This window comes from Ictidomys tridecemlineatus, chromosome 6, assembly GCF_052094955.1.
Source record: "Ictidomys tridecemlineatus isolate mIctTri1 chromosome 6, mIctTri1.hap1, whole genome shotgun sequence".
Taxonomy (NCBI): domain Eukaryota; kingdom Metazoa; phylum Chordata; class Mammalia; order Rodentia; family Sciuridae; genus Ictidomys; species Ictidomys tridecemlineatus.
The window spans coordinates 106299382-106313578 of record NC_135482.1 but is presented as its reverse complement, the minus strand read 5'-3'; the positions used below and the strand labels follow the sequence as shown (position 1 = coordinate 106313578).

The window sequence follows — 14197 nt, the reverse complement described above, 5'->3', positions numbered from 1 at the left end:
AAGATTAATAAATGTGATGGATTCAAACTAAAACGTTTCTTCTCAGCAAAAGAAACAGTCAGTGAGGTGAACAGAGAGCCTGCATCCTGGGAGCAAATTTTTACCCCTCACATATCAGAAAGAGCACTAATCTCTAGGATATATAAAGAACTCAAAAAGCTAAGCACCAAAAAAACAAATAACTCAATCAGTAAATGGGCCAAGGAACTAAACAGACACTTCTCAGAAGATGATACATAATCAATCAACAAATACATGAAAAAATGTTCATCATCTCTAGCAATTAGAGAAATGCAAATCAAAACTACTCTAAGATTTCACCTCATTCCTGTCAGAATGGCAGCTATTATGAAGATAAACAACAAGTGCTGGCAAGGACATGGGGAAAAGGTACACATTGCTGGTAGGACTGTAAATTGATGCAGCCAATACGGAAAGCAGTAAGGAGATTCCTTGGAAAACTGGAAATGAAACAACTATTTGACTCAGCTATCCCTCTCCTCGGTCTATATCCAAAGGACTTAAAAAGAGCATATTACAGGGACCCAGCCACATCAATGATTACAGCAGCACAATTCACAATAGCTACACTGTGGAACCAACCTAGATGCCCATCAGTAGATGAACGGATAAAGAAAAGGTGGTATACATACACAATGGAATATTACTCAACAATAAAAGAGAATAAAACCATGACATTTGCAGGTAAATGGGTGGAGGTGGAGAATATAATACTAAGTGAAATTAGTCAATCCGCAAAAACCAAATGCCGAATGTTTTCTCTGATATAAGGAAGCTGATTCATAGTGGTGTTGGGAGGGGGAACATGGGAAGATTAGAGAAATTCTAGATAGGGCAAAGGGGAGGAAGGAGAAGGGAGGGGGAAAGGGGTGTAAAAAAGATGGTGGAATGAGATGGACTTCATTACCCTATGTACATGTATGAAGTCACGAATGGTGTGAATATACTTTATATACAAGCAGAGATATAAAAAATTGTGCTCTATATGTGTAATATGAATTGTAATATATTCTGTTGTCACATATAACAAATTAGAATAAAAATGAAAAAAGAAACAATAAAAAATATCTATAGATATGCATCTCAATGTTTTTTCCAGATTTCCACCTTCCTGTTGAGGTTGGTAGTCCACGCCTGTAATCCCAGAGGCTCAGCAGCCTGAGGCATGAGGATTATGAGTTCAAAGCTTGCCTCAGCAACTTACCAAGGCCCTAAGCAACTCAGCAAGACTTGGTCTCCAAATAAAATATATAAAAAAAACTGGGGATGTGGCAGTTAACAACAACAACAAAAAAGTATGTCTACCTCTTTTGCTTTCTTATTTTCCACCTTGTGACATCAGAGCTCCTTGATTCCCATCTAAAGTTCTTTCCAGGAACCTAATATTTAAGATGAAAGACCTTTTGTTCTAATCTACTTTTCTTCTCTTGCAGCAGAATCCAAGCATATCTTGCTTGCATTACAACTTGTCTTCTGAGACCAGATCAATATAAGGATATTCGCAGAAAGCAAATGCTAATTTGCAGACGTGAAAACAAGAGTTTGGGTAATCTGTCCTGGTTAAGTCTCATTGAGGCACTAAATGAATTCAGGTCTTTTAACTTCCAGTCAATCAATGGGTACTCTGGGCAATAAGATTTGTAATGAACTGAATGCTTGTGTCTTCCCAAGATTCACCCATGTTGAAATCCTAAGCCTCAGTGAGATGGTATCTGAAGGTAAGACCTGTAGGAGGTAATTAAGTCATGAATGTAGAGCCCTCACAAATGAGATTCATGCCCTTATAAAAAGACATGAGAGTTTACTTGCTTTTCCAGTCATGTTCTCAGCAGGACAGAGCATGATGGTGTAAAATTTTTTCATGCTACTCAGCATGATGTTCAATTTAAAATCTATCAATTATTTATTTCAAAAATTTTCAATTTAATATTGTCAGACCAAAATGAACCACAGATAACTGAAACTGTGAATAGCAATGGGAGATGGTACTATGGTATTACCTGCACTATAATAATGCTATAGCTTCCGTAGTCTTTATTTCTACTGATAACATCTCTACTTACCTACTCTTACCAAACCGTGTCCCAGCTTCTTAAAATTTGGTCAGTCCCAAACAAATCCTAGACACCTCAGTTTTAGAATACAGAGTCCTTGACTGGGCCCCAATCCTCTTCCTAGCCTTGTTGCCTCAAATCCTTTGGTGCCATCTGCACTCCCTGCCCCCGCTCACAAACATATATTCTTGCTGCAGCTGCTACCAGTCTTCAGACACACAGACCCTTTTCCAAGCTCTACATATTGTCATGAACATTCTCTGTTGAGGCTGGATTCTCCCTTTTGGCTTTAGTAATCTGGCATTTTCCTTCAAGAAAATGTAGAATTTTTATGTAGAATTGGGCCCTATTCCTAGGTTAAGCCTAGCCTATTATCCAGGAACACTGGGTCTCTTGACCCTTTGTGTTTTCCATGATGCTGAATTCTTATCTCTGACTAGACTTTATCACATAGAATTATCATTTTGTTTTTACACATCCATCTTTTCACTAGGCCAAGGTGTTGAGGGCAAGGACTGCACTTTATTTGTCCTTGAAGTTATTACTAGCACACTTGCCTGGCATGCAATTACTAGCACACAGAGACTGGTCACTAAATGTTTAATGACTAGAGCAACAATTAAAATTTTCTAACTTTTCAGATTAATTTGGTACTTTAATAACTAAAACCACATATTCATAAAACTAAGCCTCTTTTATCCCTTCCTTTCACAAATGAGAGTGGATTAAAGGATAATGAATGTTAATTTGGTTTACGTTCATTTAAAATACTTCAGTTTTATCTAATGTTATTGCAGCATTCACTACTTGGTATTGACACATACTTTTTTCCCTTGCCATGTTAGTACAAAATGTAGATAGAATCTTTTTCTTCCCTAGGTTTGAAAATGTCCACTATACCACCAGCAGATGAATGAACAACATATATCTATAGAGCAAGCCACATGTTAGACTACAGTATTTGAATATGTTAGTCATTAGTCTTCTCCCAAGATTGATAGATTTCAAGAGCAAAGATCCCAAACCATTATGGGGTTTATAATAAATAGTTATTTAACAAAGAACCTTCATTTATGAATGATATAACTTCAAGATTGTCCCCATTTCATTCTCTCCAATCTGCATTCTCACATGGGCAATGAAGTTCACCTACCTGCCTCCTACAATAGTCTCCTACAGAGACTATTATCTCTGCTATAGTTGATTTTTTCCATCAAGTTGTGTCAACTACAACTTGTGCTACACTGCCCCACATATTTGGGAGCAATTCCTCAGATTCCAAATATACCTATGAGAATGTTTTCTGACTGTGGATATCATCTAGTAGGGGAGAACAACTGAGAAGTGAACTTTGGATCCTATAGACCCTTCCAGTGTCAATTTTCTTATTAGAATGGATTAGATTTTCATTTGACAAGAGAGAAGGCCAACTTTCTCTAAAACAACTCAGGCTGCTCTCAAAATACCCTCCACCTCTGCCACTTCATCCATTATTTTTGCACACTGTTTAGTTTTTTGTCTACTCTTCATTTTGTGATCCAAATTTGATCCTAAAGTGGGAGGCCTATGAACATAAGTTTCTTTGTAAAATTGGAAATCACAGAGAGAATAAAGGGGGACCAGAAGCTATACACACAGGAAGTTAGAGCTAGAAAGAACCTTGAGACTATCCCCTCATCTTACAGATGTGGAACCAAGGCCCAGGAGGAGGAGGTGACATACAAAGTTGGAAGAAGCTTGACCTAATTATTTGTAAAACCAACAGATATAAATGTGGATATTGGAAACACTTAGTATAGGTACCACCAGAAAAAGCATGTGAATAATTTACCAAGCAATGATGGCAGAATAGTTACCCGAAATCTATGTCGATCTAGATATTGCAAAAGTACTAGGTAGCTATTTTTTGCTTCTGCTGACACTGGTAATAAAAATGTCCAAGGAATTTCCAAAATCCCACTCTCCTTTTCTATAGCCCTGCCTGCCTCCCAGCCCATTGACAGTAGTCTGGAATGGATTAGATACAGATCAGTCTGGGAACTAGGGGAATGGACATTAAAGATTCTAAATCACAACAGATCTGTTCTGGTTTATAAGCGTGGCCTTTCTCTGGTTAGATTTTCTCCCCTGAATCCCAAGTTTCTTTTTTTTTTTTATTGGTTGTTCAAAACATTACAAAGCTCTTGACATATCATATTTCAAACATTAGTTTCCAGTGAGTTATGAACTCCCATTTTTACCCCAAATACAGATTGCAGAATCACATCGGTTACACATACACATTTTTACATAATGCCATACTAGTAACTGTTGTATTCTGCTACCTTTCCTATCCTCTACTATCCCCCCTCCCCCCCCTTCTCTTTCTATCCCATCTACCAAGTTTCTTATGTTTCTTGAGAGGTGAGGGATGGTAGTGAGATCTGATACCACAGCAGCATGAAATGACTTCTCCCAGACCATCTGGGCTTTCTCTCAGAACAAACCCTGTTAGTAATAATTGTTATACATAAATTTTGGACAATTAGTTTTTGTCAGACACTGTGCCAAAGTGCTTCACTTAAATAGCCTCAGGTAATCCTCATAACACCATTAAAAGATGAGGAAACAATGGCTACAGGGCTAGAAAGCAGCAAATCTGTAACCAAGATGTTCTGACTCTAAACCCTCTGTTTTCATTAAATACACTGCTTTCAACCACAAAATCCTATAACATGTGTCTTTTTAAAATGCAAACCCCACAATATGTGTACTTTTAAAATGAAAAGGTATCAGTGCTAAAATGTATGTCCACAGTGCAACAAAGTAACAGTGAAAGAGACCACTGGAATAGGAATCACAAAATAACATTGGGTCTATGCCTAGTGTTGGCATTGAAACATGACCTCAGGCTCAGTACTGCTTAGCCTCCATGTGAGCAAATTATCTGCTCTCACCTAAACTTTGTAGGAATGATATAAAAATTACACGTTTAAATTTTTGTAGTATACTAAGTTCAATACCTCAGACCTTGAGAGACGTATTCAGAAATATGTGATGTTGACAAGTTTATTAAACTTGTTTTGGGCCCATCTTTTCCAACACATTTTGTAGAGTGTAGAACATAGCATCTCTGAGAGCCCATGGTGTTCTCAGGTATTAACTTTGTAATTGTGAGAACTCAATTACCTTGTTTGCACTAAAGAGAAGGTGAAAATTGGAAGCTCTATAACTTGGGGATGGCAAACATCATAGCCAGGAGGCAGCACTGTAGGTAAAGAGTTGGAGAAGATGCTAAGGAGGACGCTAGAGGACCACAGATTTGGGGGGGAAGCGAGGGTGAAGAAGTAAGGTTTAAAGGGTGACTCACTGTTAAAGGGCTTTGTGTTTATAGATTCAGAAAGTGCCCAACATTTTTTTTCTGAATTAAATCCAATCTCACACTAGGGGAAAAAAAGAAAATTAGCTGTTAGTATGTTATGTGGTTGTTTAGGAAGAACTTTCAACAGGCAAGATTCTAACACATTAGACTATGTTACCGTTGGGAAGAGACTCGCTTCTCTAGCAATTATTATAAATGGGATAAATACATACCTAGATAGATCTGACCAGGGGATCTTACACTTAATGGCAGGAGAATTGACTAAATAATTTCTGGAGGGTTCTTTGACCCTGTTCTCCAAAATTGAGATATGAACTCAGAGCTTCCAGATTTTTATGGTGCCAGTAGAGATGAGATGCTGCCATCTAGTGGTTACTCTGCCACAATAACATTTAACTGGCTAGTCACTGATCTTACTAGGAAAACTCCTCAATAATATATTTGTCTTTGTCCTTGGACCAAGTAGACCCAAACAGTAAAGCCACTCAGTTTGCAAATGACATTAATTTATGTATTGAACTAAAGTATTCTTTTGAGAAGAATATAAAAGTAGGTAGTACAGCACTGAAATGTGAGAATCAGAGTTTGCCTATACCATCCGTGGGTCAACCACATAGAGGCACCACAGAGAACTTGATCTGTGTGCTTTAATGGGTAGGTTTAGGTCCAAGTGCTAGAATGTACAGGGAGGGAGGGAGATTATAGATCCACATACAAATCCATTTTCTAACACTCAACATTGTCCACATAGGCAGAGTTTCCTGTCATTGGAAGCATCCATATATAGGCTAGAGTACGTCGTAAAAAAGTTGAAGGTGGCATTTAAAGAAGGAAAATGGATAACTGTAAAAGACAATCTCTAAGTCTATCATCCTAGACTTTGAGTTCCTTGAAGGCAGGGTTCTTGTGTGTCCTATGCTTAGCATGGTCTGGTACATAGCAGATATTAACAGTATTTTCAATGAATATGTTCACTTACAATTTCTGTAGAGGAAGAAAACTAAACCAAATAAGTTAGACAAGAAGGGAAAGAAAGAACAGCCCTGACATTTAGAAACTAGATAAACACAGCTAAGCCATGTTTTTCTGTTGAATACAAACTCTCATTAAAAATAAACCCCAAACAAGGTGACTCTTAAGACCACAAGAAAATGAGACAAAGCAAAGCTACTTCATAATTTTGTCTAAACACAAATAAAAATAAAGTCACTGTACCAGTGACAAAGCACCGAACACCCCTTTTCTCAGACAAAATGAATGACTGCTTTTCCCTTACCAATCACAGCCTATCCTCATCTAGCCTTCTTTCCCTACAGATAAGATTTATAGACAAACCAAACCACAGAACTGCTCCTGTTTTCTGACAGCATCCAATCTAGAGTGAAATCCTGATTCTTCAGATTTCCCCTCCAAACACAAAACCAAAGCTCAAATCCTACAAGAAGTTCTAATACCCTTTTTCTGGAACACTCCCCACAGCTCACCCATACTGTGTTCTTCTTTGCTACAGTGAACAAGACTTAACTCAGAGTTGCTCCTTTAGCTGAAATGTATTGACCAAGTAAATGCTAAGGAGGGGGAAGTATGCCCCTATTCAAAGCACAATATGATTCCCATGTGAATCCTAGCTTTGTGAGGGTTGTTTTAGAAATGGAATGCTTCCTGAAAGAGGAGGGTCCGAACATATTAATACCGCGAATCTTAATGGAGGCTTGTCCAGGCATTCTCCTAAACATTTCCAGACAGTACTTTATCTCATTCTCACACAACCCTCTGAGTAGGTGCTATTACTATCATCCCAACTTTACAAAGCACCAAGAGATTCAGTAACTTCCCCAAGGTCAGAAATCTGGTAAGTGGTGAAGCCAGGGATCAACCTGGACATCTCTGACTGCACAGGCATGCTTCAATAAATGGCATTTTCAAGGAAGAAGGGAGGAAAGTGTGTGTTCTGGGGTTGGGAGGGTCGAAAGGGATGAGCAAAGGCAGACAAAATGAACCCCTGGATCTAACAAGCACTCGATTCTCTTATAAGTTGCACAGGTCTTCACACCCTTCTCCTCTCCACACACAGATGCCTTAAAGCTAACCCCCTAGGACCAGGTGCAGGGGTTCAGGGCAAGACATTTTGATGGCTTTGACTGCAGTCCTAAGTTGTAATGACAAAAATGCTCCAACCTGCCTTTACCAATAGGTTGTTTCTCTCATCATCCCAAAGCCTGACATGGCACAGGTGGGTGTGGCCAAGGGGATAAACCATCCTTCATCTAATTAACACCCAGGACTCTTCCCATCTCCACATTCAAATGTCACTTCATGAGGGAGTCTTCCCTAGTTCCCTAGGGTAGGCTAAATCCCTTTGCCTCAGGCTCTTGTGAACTTCCCTTTGATAAAGCTTGTCACTTTCTCACCAGTAGGTCCTCCCCACTAGACTTGGAAGTCCCATAAGAGTAGAGGCCATATTTTACTTGTTCACTGCCTGGAGCAGCATGTACAGGAACCCAGAATGGTGAACTTGAAGGGGAGTAGAGGTGCTAATTAGTGGCAAAGTTTCAAAGAGAATCAGGTCAATCCCCTTTCCTTTCTACTCCAAGCCATTATTTCTTTCTTAATACATTTTCCTGACCCAAACTCAAAAGTCACCCTCAGTCGGGTCAGATGTTACTTAGGAAAATCTAATTGTGCTCTATCAGGTCTTTTTAACAAGAGTGTGGTCTTCCATGAATTTTACCTTCCCTCCTCTGGTGAGCTGTCCAAGGTCACAATGAGTCAAACAGCAAAGTCAGAAATTAAATTTAGAGGCCAGGCACAGTGGTGCATGACTGTAATTCCAGAGGCTCAGGAGGCAGAGGCAAGAGGACTACAAGTTTAAAGCCAGCCTCAGCAACTTAGTGAGGCTGAGAAATTTAGTGAGACCCTGTTTCAAAAATAAAAAGGGCTGGAGATGTTGCTCAGTGATCAAGCACCCCTGGGTTCAATCTCTGGTACCCAAAAACAAATAAAATTCAGATTATTTGGTTCTAAAATTGGTGCGTATGGAGGAAACATGCCTGAACACTGATTTTCTGAGAGTGTTCATCAAACACAGGTTTATAGCTCATGTGATGGCACATGCCTGCTAGTCCCAGATACTCGGGAGGCTAGGACAGGAGGATCACTTGAGCTCATCAATTTGAGGCCAGCCTGGCAACACAGTGAGACTTCATATCAGAAGAAAACAAAATTAAACAAAAAACTGCTGCATGTTTGTAATACCTGAAGCTTCCATGTTATCTGAGACACTTCACAGCATAAGGAGCCTTTCAGGAAAAAAATATATGTTTTAAACAGAACCAGTCTGGATTTATAATTGTTATGGCAAAAATGATTTTAATTAGATTTTGTACTGTGGTTTGACAGTGAAGTCTGTTTAAGCCACAGAGTAAGAAGTAGCCTAGTGTCTAACCTCTTGGGAGAGGGTACAGCAAAGCTAAGAAGCTGCAGGAAACACTAATGTCTCTAGCATAAAACCCATGTTCCAATCTCATAAAAAAGTGGTGTAAAAATTTATAAATGAATAAGGCCAATACTAAGCTCTTAGATACGTAGCCACACAGCAAAAGAGTTCAACTGAAAGCCAAGTTCTTAGCCTGCAGTACTGAAGAATGACAGCCAAGCAATTAAAGTTGAGAAAATGGATTATGTAACCTTACAGCAGGAAACTTAGAACAGCGATAGGAAGGAATTCACTGCCTGGGTGTTAGGAATAACTAGGCATCTTTTTATCTGTGATGGATCAAGCACAGTTCAGCATAGGAAGGGGCAGGGGAAAGAGACAGACTACATGAGCTCTCAAAACCACTTTCATCTCAGTGTCTGAAGATATGAGACATAAACTACTTTGGAAAAGGTGAAGGTGAAAAGATGAATTTTTCCCCAGATATTTAGGGCTCACCTCTTCTTGTATAGATAACTCATAGAAACTAGGCAGTCCCCAAGTAATTGTGTACTTCATGCTTGTTTGAAATGTTCATTTCTTCTATCATGTTATACCAAGCAACATCATAAAATTGAGCTTTCAGTTGAGCTTTTTTGCCATGTAGCGATGTATCTAAGAACTCAGCATTGGCCTTATTCATTTTTAAATGGCTTCTCATGAGATAGGAACATGGGTTTTAAGTCAAAGATACAGGGAAGTGAGGCAGGCTACTTCATCAAAACTCTTTCTGCATATAGTGCAAAGAGATAAAAGTAAGTTAAATGACTTTATTCAAGTTTCTAATAATATTTTTTTTTTTGGCCAGGTGTAGTGGTGTACACCTGTAGTCCCAGTCTCTTGAAAGATGAGATGGGAAATCACTTAAGCCCAGGAGTTTGAGGTCAGCCTGGGCAACATAGTGAGACCCCCATCTCTCATTCTCCTCTCTCTCTGGTTCCCCTCCCCACATAATGGGAATTGAATGCAAGGCCTCATATGCACTGGGCAAGCACTGTACCACTGACCTATGAGCTGGCCTCAAACTTATGATTATCCTGCCTCAGACTCCAGAGTAGCCAGGATTATAGGCATGAACCAGCATACTTGAATGTGCCAATACTTTCGCTTCTCCTTTCTTTGCTATTTTTCATATCGTTTATTTTTCTCTTTTACCATAAAAAGAAAATAAATTTCATCAAGAACTGACTTTTTGTTTTAAACAAAGAAAATATGTATACTTAAAAAGAAATGAACTGGGCTGGGGATGTGGCTCAAGCGGTAACGCGCTCACCTGGCATGCGTGGGGCACTGGGTTCGATCCTCAGCACCACATAAAAATAAAATAAAGATGTTGTGTCCACCAAAAAACTGAAAAATAAATATTAAAAAAATTTCTCTCTCTCTCTCTCTCTCTCTCTCTCTCTTTAAAAACAAACAAACAAAAAAGAAATGAACTGGCCAAATTATACTGTCATATTATATTTATGTGTATTTGTATGTACTAATATGTAACAACAAACCCACCATTATGTACAACTATAATTACCAATTAAAAAAATGTGTACAGAAAAAGAAAACAAAACAGAAAATACTTCCCCAACAAGAGAGAAAAATGTGGGAGCTAAAATGGTTGCGGTCATTAGAGGATTGTTTTTTATGTTATTCCTGGCAACTTGGGAGGTGACCTCAACGACCTGAATGTACTAGCAACAAATTTGTAAAGATGTCATATTTTTCGCCATCAATCAAAGCTTGAGTGACTTTTCATCACAATGAGTCTTAGTAACTAGTTCAAATTTATGCACATTTGAGACATGACATTTAGCAAGTGGAAAACTAGACTGTGTCCACTGGCAAACCTCAATCCTTATTTCTTATTTCTTATGTCCTTATTTCTCTCAGCTCTAAAATGAGGATATCCTTTGAGATCTTCCTTTTTTGCCAATCAAAGCTTACAGATTAAATGGAATGTTTTTACTTTTGTCAGGGACATACTGGGAGTGGTTGGAGGTTAGAAGGGCTGTAGGAAGTGTACTCCTTGGATGACTACAGGCACCCCACCCCCAGAACCACTCCTCTGAGCCAGGAGAGCACCCACAAAGGAAAGGACAGCTACTGATTTCCAGCCTTGATCTGTTCTAGAATTCTCAACAGCATAGATTGAGTAAATTATTTTCTCCACAGGTTATTAACTGTGGCTCATGGTATTTCAAACTAAGAACGAGGGACATTCCCCTTCAACAACTGTGGTACGTAGGAGCCTATAGGCAAAAAACTCCTTGGGAGTCCATTAAGTTAGAGCTGAAACTTGTGCTTAAATAATGCAAGGTGGACAGAGATTGAAGAAACAAATATATGACATACACAGACAACCAAAACCTACTACAGAAAGCTTTAATCACCAAATGTAAAAACAACATATCCATATATTTAAAATAGTTCCAAATCATCACTATCAATAGTCCAGAAATGAAATGATGTACTAATACAAAACCTTCCTGTTTGTTAACTAAAAGATCCATGGAATTTTTTTATATAAACACATTTATTTGTACCCTGAGGCTGGTATCACCAAAGTGAAAAACAGGAAAGTCACTACTAGCTGGAATTTATCCAATGAAGAGTTTTAAAAACCTTTTGTCATTAACCTGGAATAGCTTCTCCTTACTCTCCTAACCCACAGTATGTAATGACCAGAGGAAATGATGGCAAACAAATATGTCCAGCCTGATTTCTCAACCAATCATGACTTTCATCTTCACTTACTGACTAAAACAAAGAAATAAAATTTTAACTTAGATGAAATTATCATATTTTATAATACATATCAAAATCAGGGGTTTTTTTTAATAAAAGGGGAGTTGGCAGCACATTCTCAGATGAGAATAGTACAGTACTTTCTTATAATGGTTGCTGCAGTCTACATTATACTTACCTCACATAAACCAAGCAGGCTCAAAGTTCGCACAAGTATGCTTGAAAATACTTAACTCTAGGCTCTTAGTCAGCCGGAGATAAGATCTACACATGTCTAAAAGAAAAATAACTCCCCAATACTTTAGCAGTTATTCAAGTGCAGAGACAGGTATGCATGTTAAGTTGGGTGGGGAGAGGAGAGATGGCCATGTTGAAAATGTTTCAACATTTTTTATAAGTAAATAAATAAACAGAATAGAAAGATTTTGAAAATCTGAATTTCTAATATCTCTGACATTGTTTTTTCTGGATTAGTCTAGAGACATGGTGGGCTACCTCTCCATGGCAGCTTAGTGGCTTTATCTCCAGTGACTTCCATGATGCTCTTTGCATGTTTTTAAAATAGGTTCTTTCTACATATTCCCGGCACTTCATCTAAACCAGCAGCAAACGTGCATATTTGAGTCAGGAAATCTTTGTTGCTGCTTTGTTTCAACGTATTATGTACACAATTTCCTGTGCACTACTTATTTTCTTACCACTGCACAATTATATATATTCTGGGCTCTAATGCAAATCTGCTGATATATTGCACTTAAAGAATTACCATCCCTAATCATATATTCTACTTTTATTATTTCTAGATGCCCCCCAATTAAAATGATTAGAGAGAAAAATACAGGCATGGATACTTACTGAAAGTTAAGTTGAGTTCAGAAACACTTAGCCTCACTGAGTGAGGATAATGGAGAGAGAATTCAGTATTATGAAGTGAGAAAAAGGTTTTCCGGGAAAGGCTTGGCACATCTGTTCTCCTTTTCAGGAAGAATCACGGAAAAATCAATGTTGGAAAGACTCTCAACAATCATGGGCAATTCCTCATCCTATACTTGAACTGCACGACATCCTGCCAAGTTGTCGTCTAGCTTCTGCTAGAACACGGACAGGAAGGAAGCTGATCCAATACTACATATTCTTCCTTACAACAGAACAGCAAAATAGATGGAACAGGTAAACCAACTACCATTAAATAACAATCATTAATTGTATCTAACTGTTCAAGAGGATTAGGAGGTTGTCAAGTGCTATTCAAAAGGATAAACTAGATTTTTTCCAAGCATCCCACTTCTGCAATCATTCAAAATGGAGAGATACCACTTAGAAATGTGAATTTTAGGAATCACTGTTGAAAAGCTATGTGTGTTGTAGTAGGGTCGATAAAAACATCTTAGAGGTGATCACTGGAGGGACTGTAACACAAAGGGGAAAGAAATGTTTTAAACAATAAGTAAAAGCTGCACTTTGAAGATGTGGTAAAAACCTTGTATAGCAAGTCTTGGTTCAAGAACTCAAGAGCCCTGGTGGATGGACTGTAGGCTGATTACGGTCTGCAGCAATTGTCAATTCATGTGCAGGAGACAGAAGAAAATAACATGAGTAAGTCAGAGACTGCAGCCTGTATCCTAAGGTAACTAGAAGCAGAGCACTGTCTTGGTTTTCTCCTTCTGGCGTGTCTGATAACACTGCAAATAATGTTTTGTTTCTTATTTCTATCAAAGTGCCCAGACTGTTTCAGGATTTTAATTATCCCCTTCAGAATTCCAAAAAACCAACATGTCAATTGATAAACAGTAATATCAAAATTCAATTTATAAAGGATCAGTTCCTCTACAGGGACATATATGTCTATATTTTTATTTTTTGAACATAGATGAATAAGTCCATCTGTACTAAAATCATTTATCCTGATCACACATATGTAAACTTTAAAGACTGTATGACCATGGTAACTGAGACTCAGCTAATTCAATCTGGAACGGTATCTCTCATTCTGTGTGTTAAAATGGCAATGGTATTAATTTTTAACAAGACTATGGGTAACAGACAAAAACAACACAACAAAAAACCAACCTTATAGTCAGTATGTCTTTTTACATGGAGGCCACTTTTTTTTTTTCATATCTGTTTCAAAAGTATCAGATATTTAACATTTAGTGGCTAGATGACAGGAGAGCAAATCTTCCTGCAAGAAAGAACAAAACTTCTTGACCACTGAGATTTGGAAGTGAAATCAATGAAAGTCTATCAAGTACTCAGGATAGATTTGGTTGGCATCAAAAACCACAAAGATCTTTGGATTCCAGGTATCATCCACACAGCTGTCATATAAATTCACATAGCTCCCGTCTTTGGAAGGAGGTCGCATGTATTTGGAGTCTCCGTTTATGTAATCTCCAATTAGCACTCGAGCAAGAAACATAGATTTATATGTTCTAAATAGATGCCGCTGTTGCAAGCTGACACCATGAATTTGGAATGTGTTTCCATGCTTTATGTCATCTTTGCAGAAGCGACTGGAGTAAGCAGCATCTCTAGCAAAATAGGTTC

At 38.2% G+C, this 14197-nt stretch overlaps 1 protein-coding gene across 1 annotated transcript in view; it reads right to left on the bottom strand.

Moving 5' to 3' along the window:
- Parp11 (poly(ADP-ribose) polymerase family member 11) overlaps positions 1 to 14197 on the bottom strand; it is a 90914-nt gene that overhangs the window by 22393 nt on the left and 54324 nt on the right. The window contains 1 exon segment of the mRNA XM_078015388.1: positions 1 to 14197. This exon segment is cut by the window's left edge and continues 22393 nt beyond it. Coding sequence (XP_077871514.1) covers positions 13881 to 14197 — 317 coding nt within the window. The 3' untranslated portion in view covers positions 1 to 13880.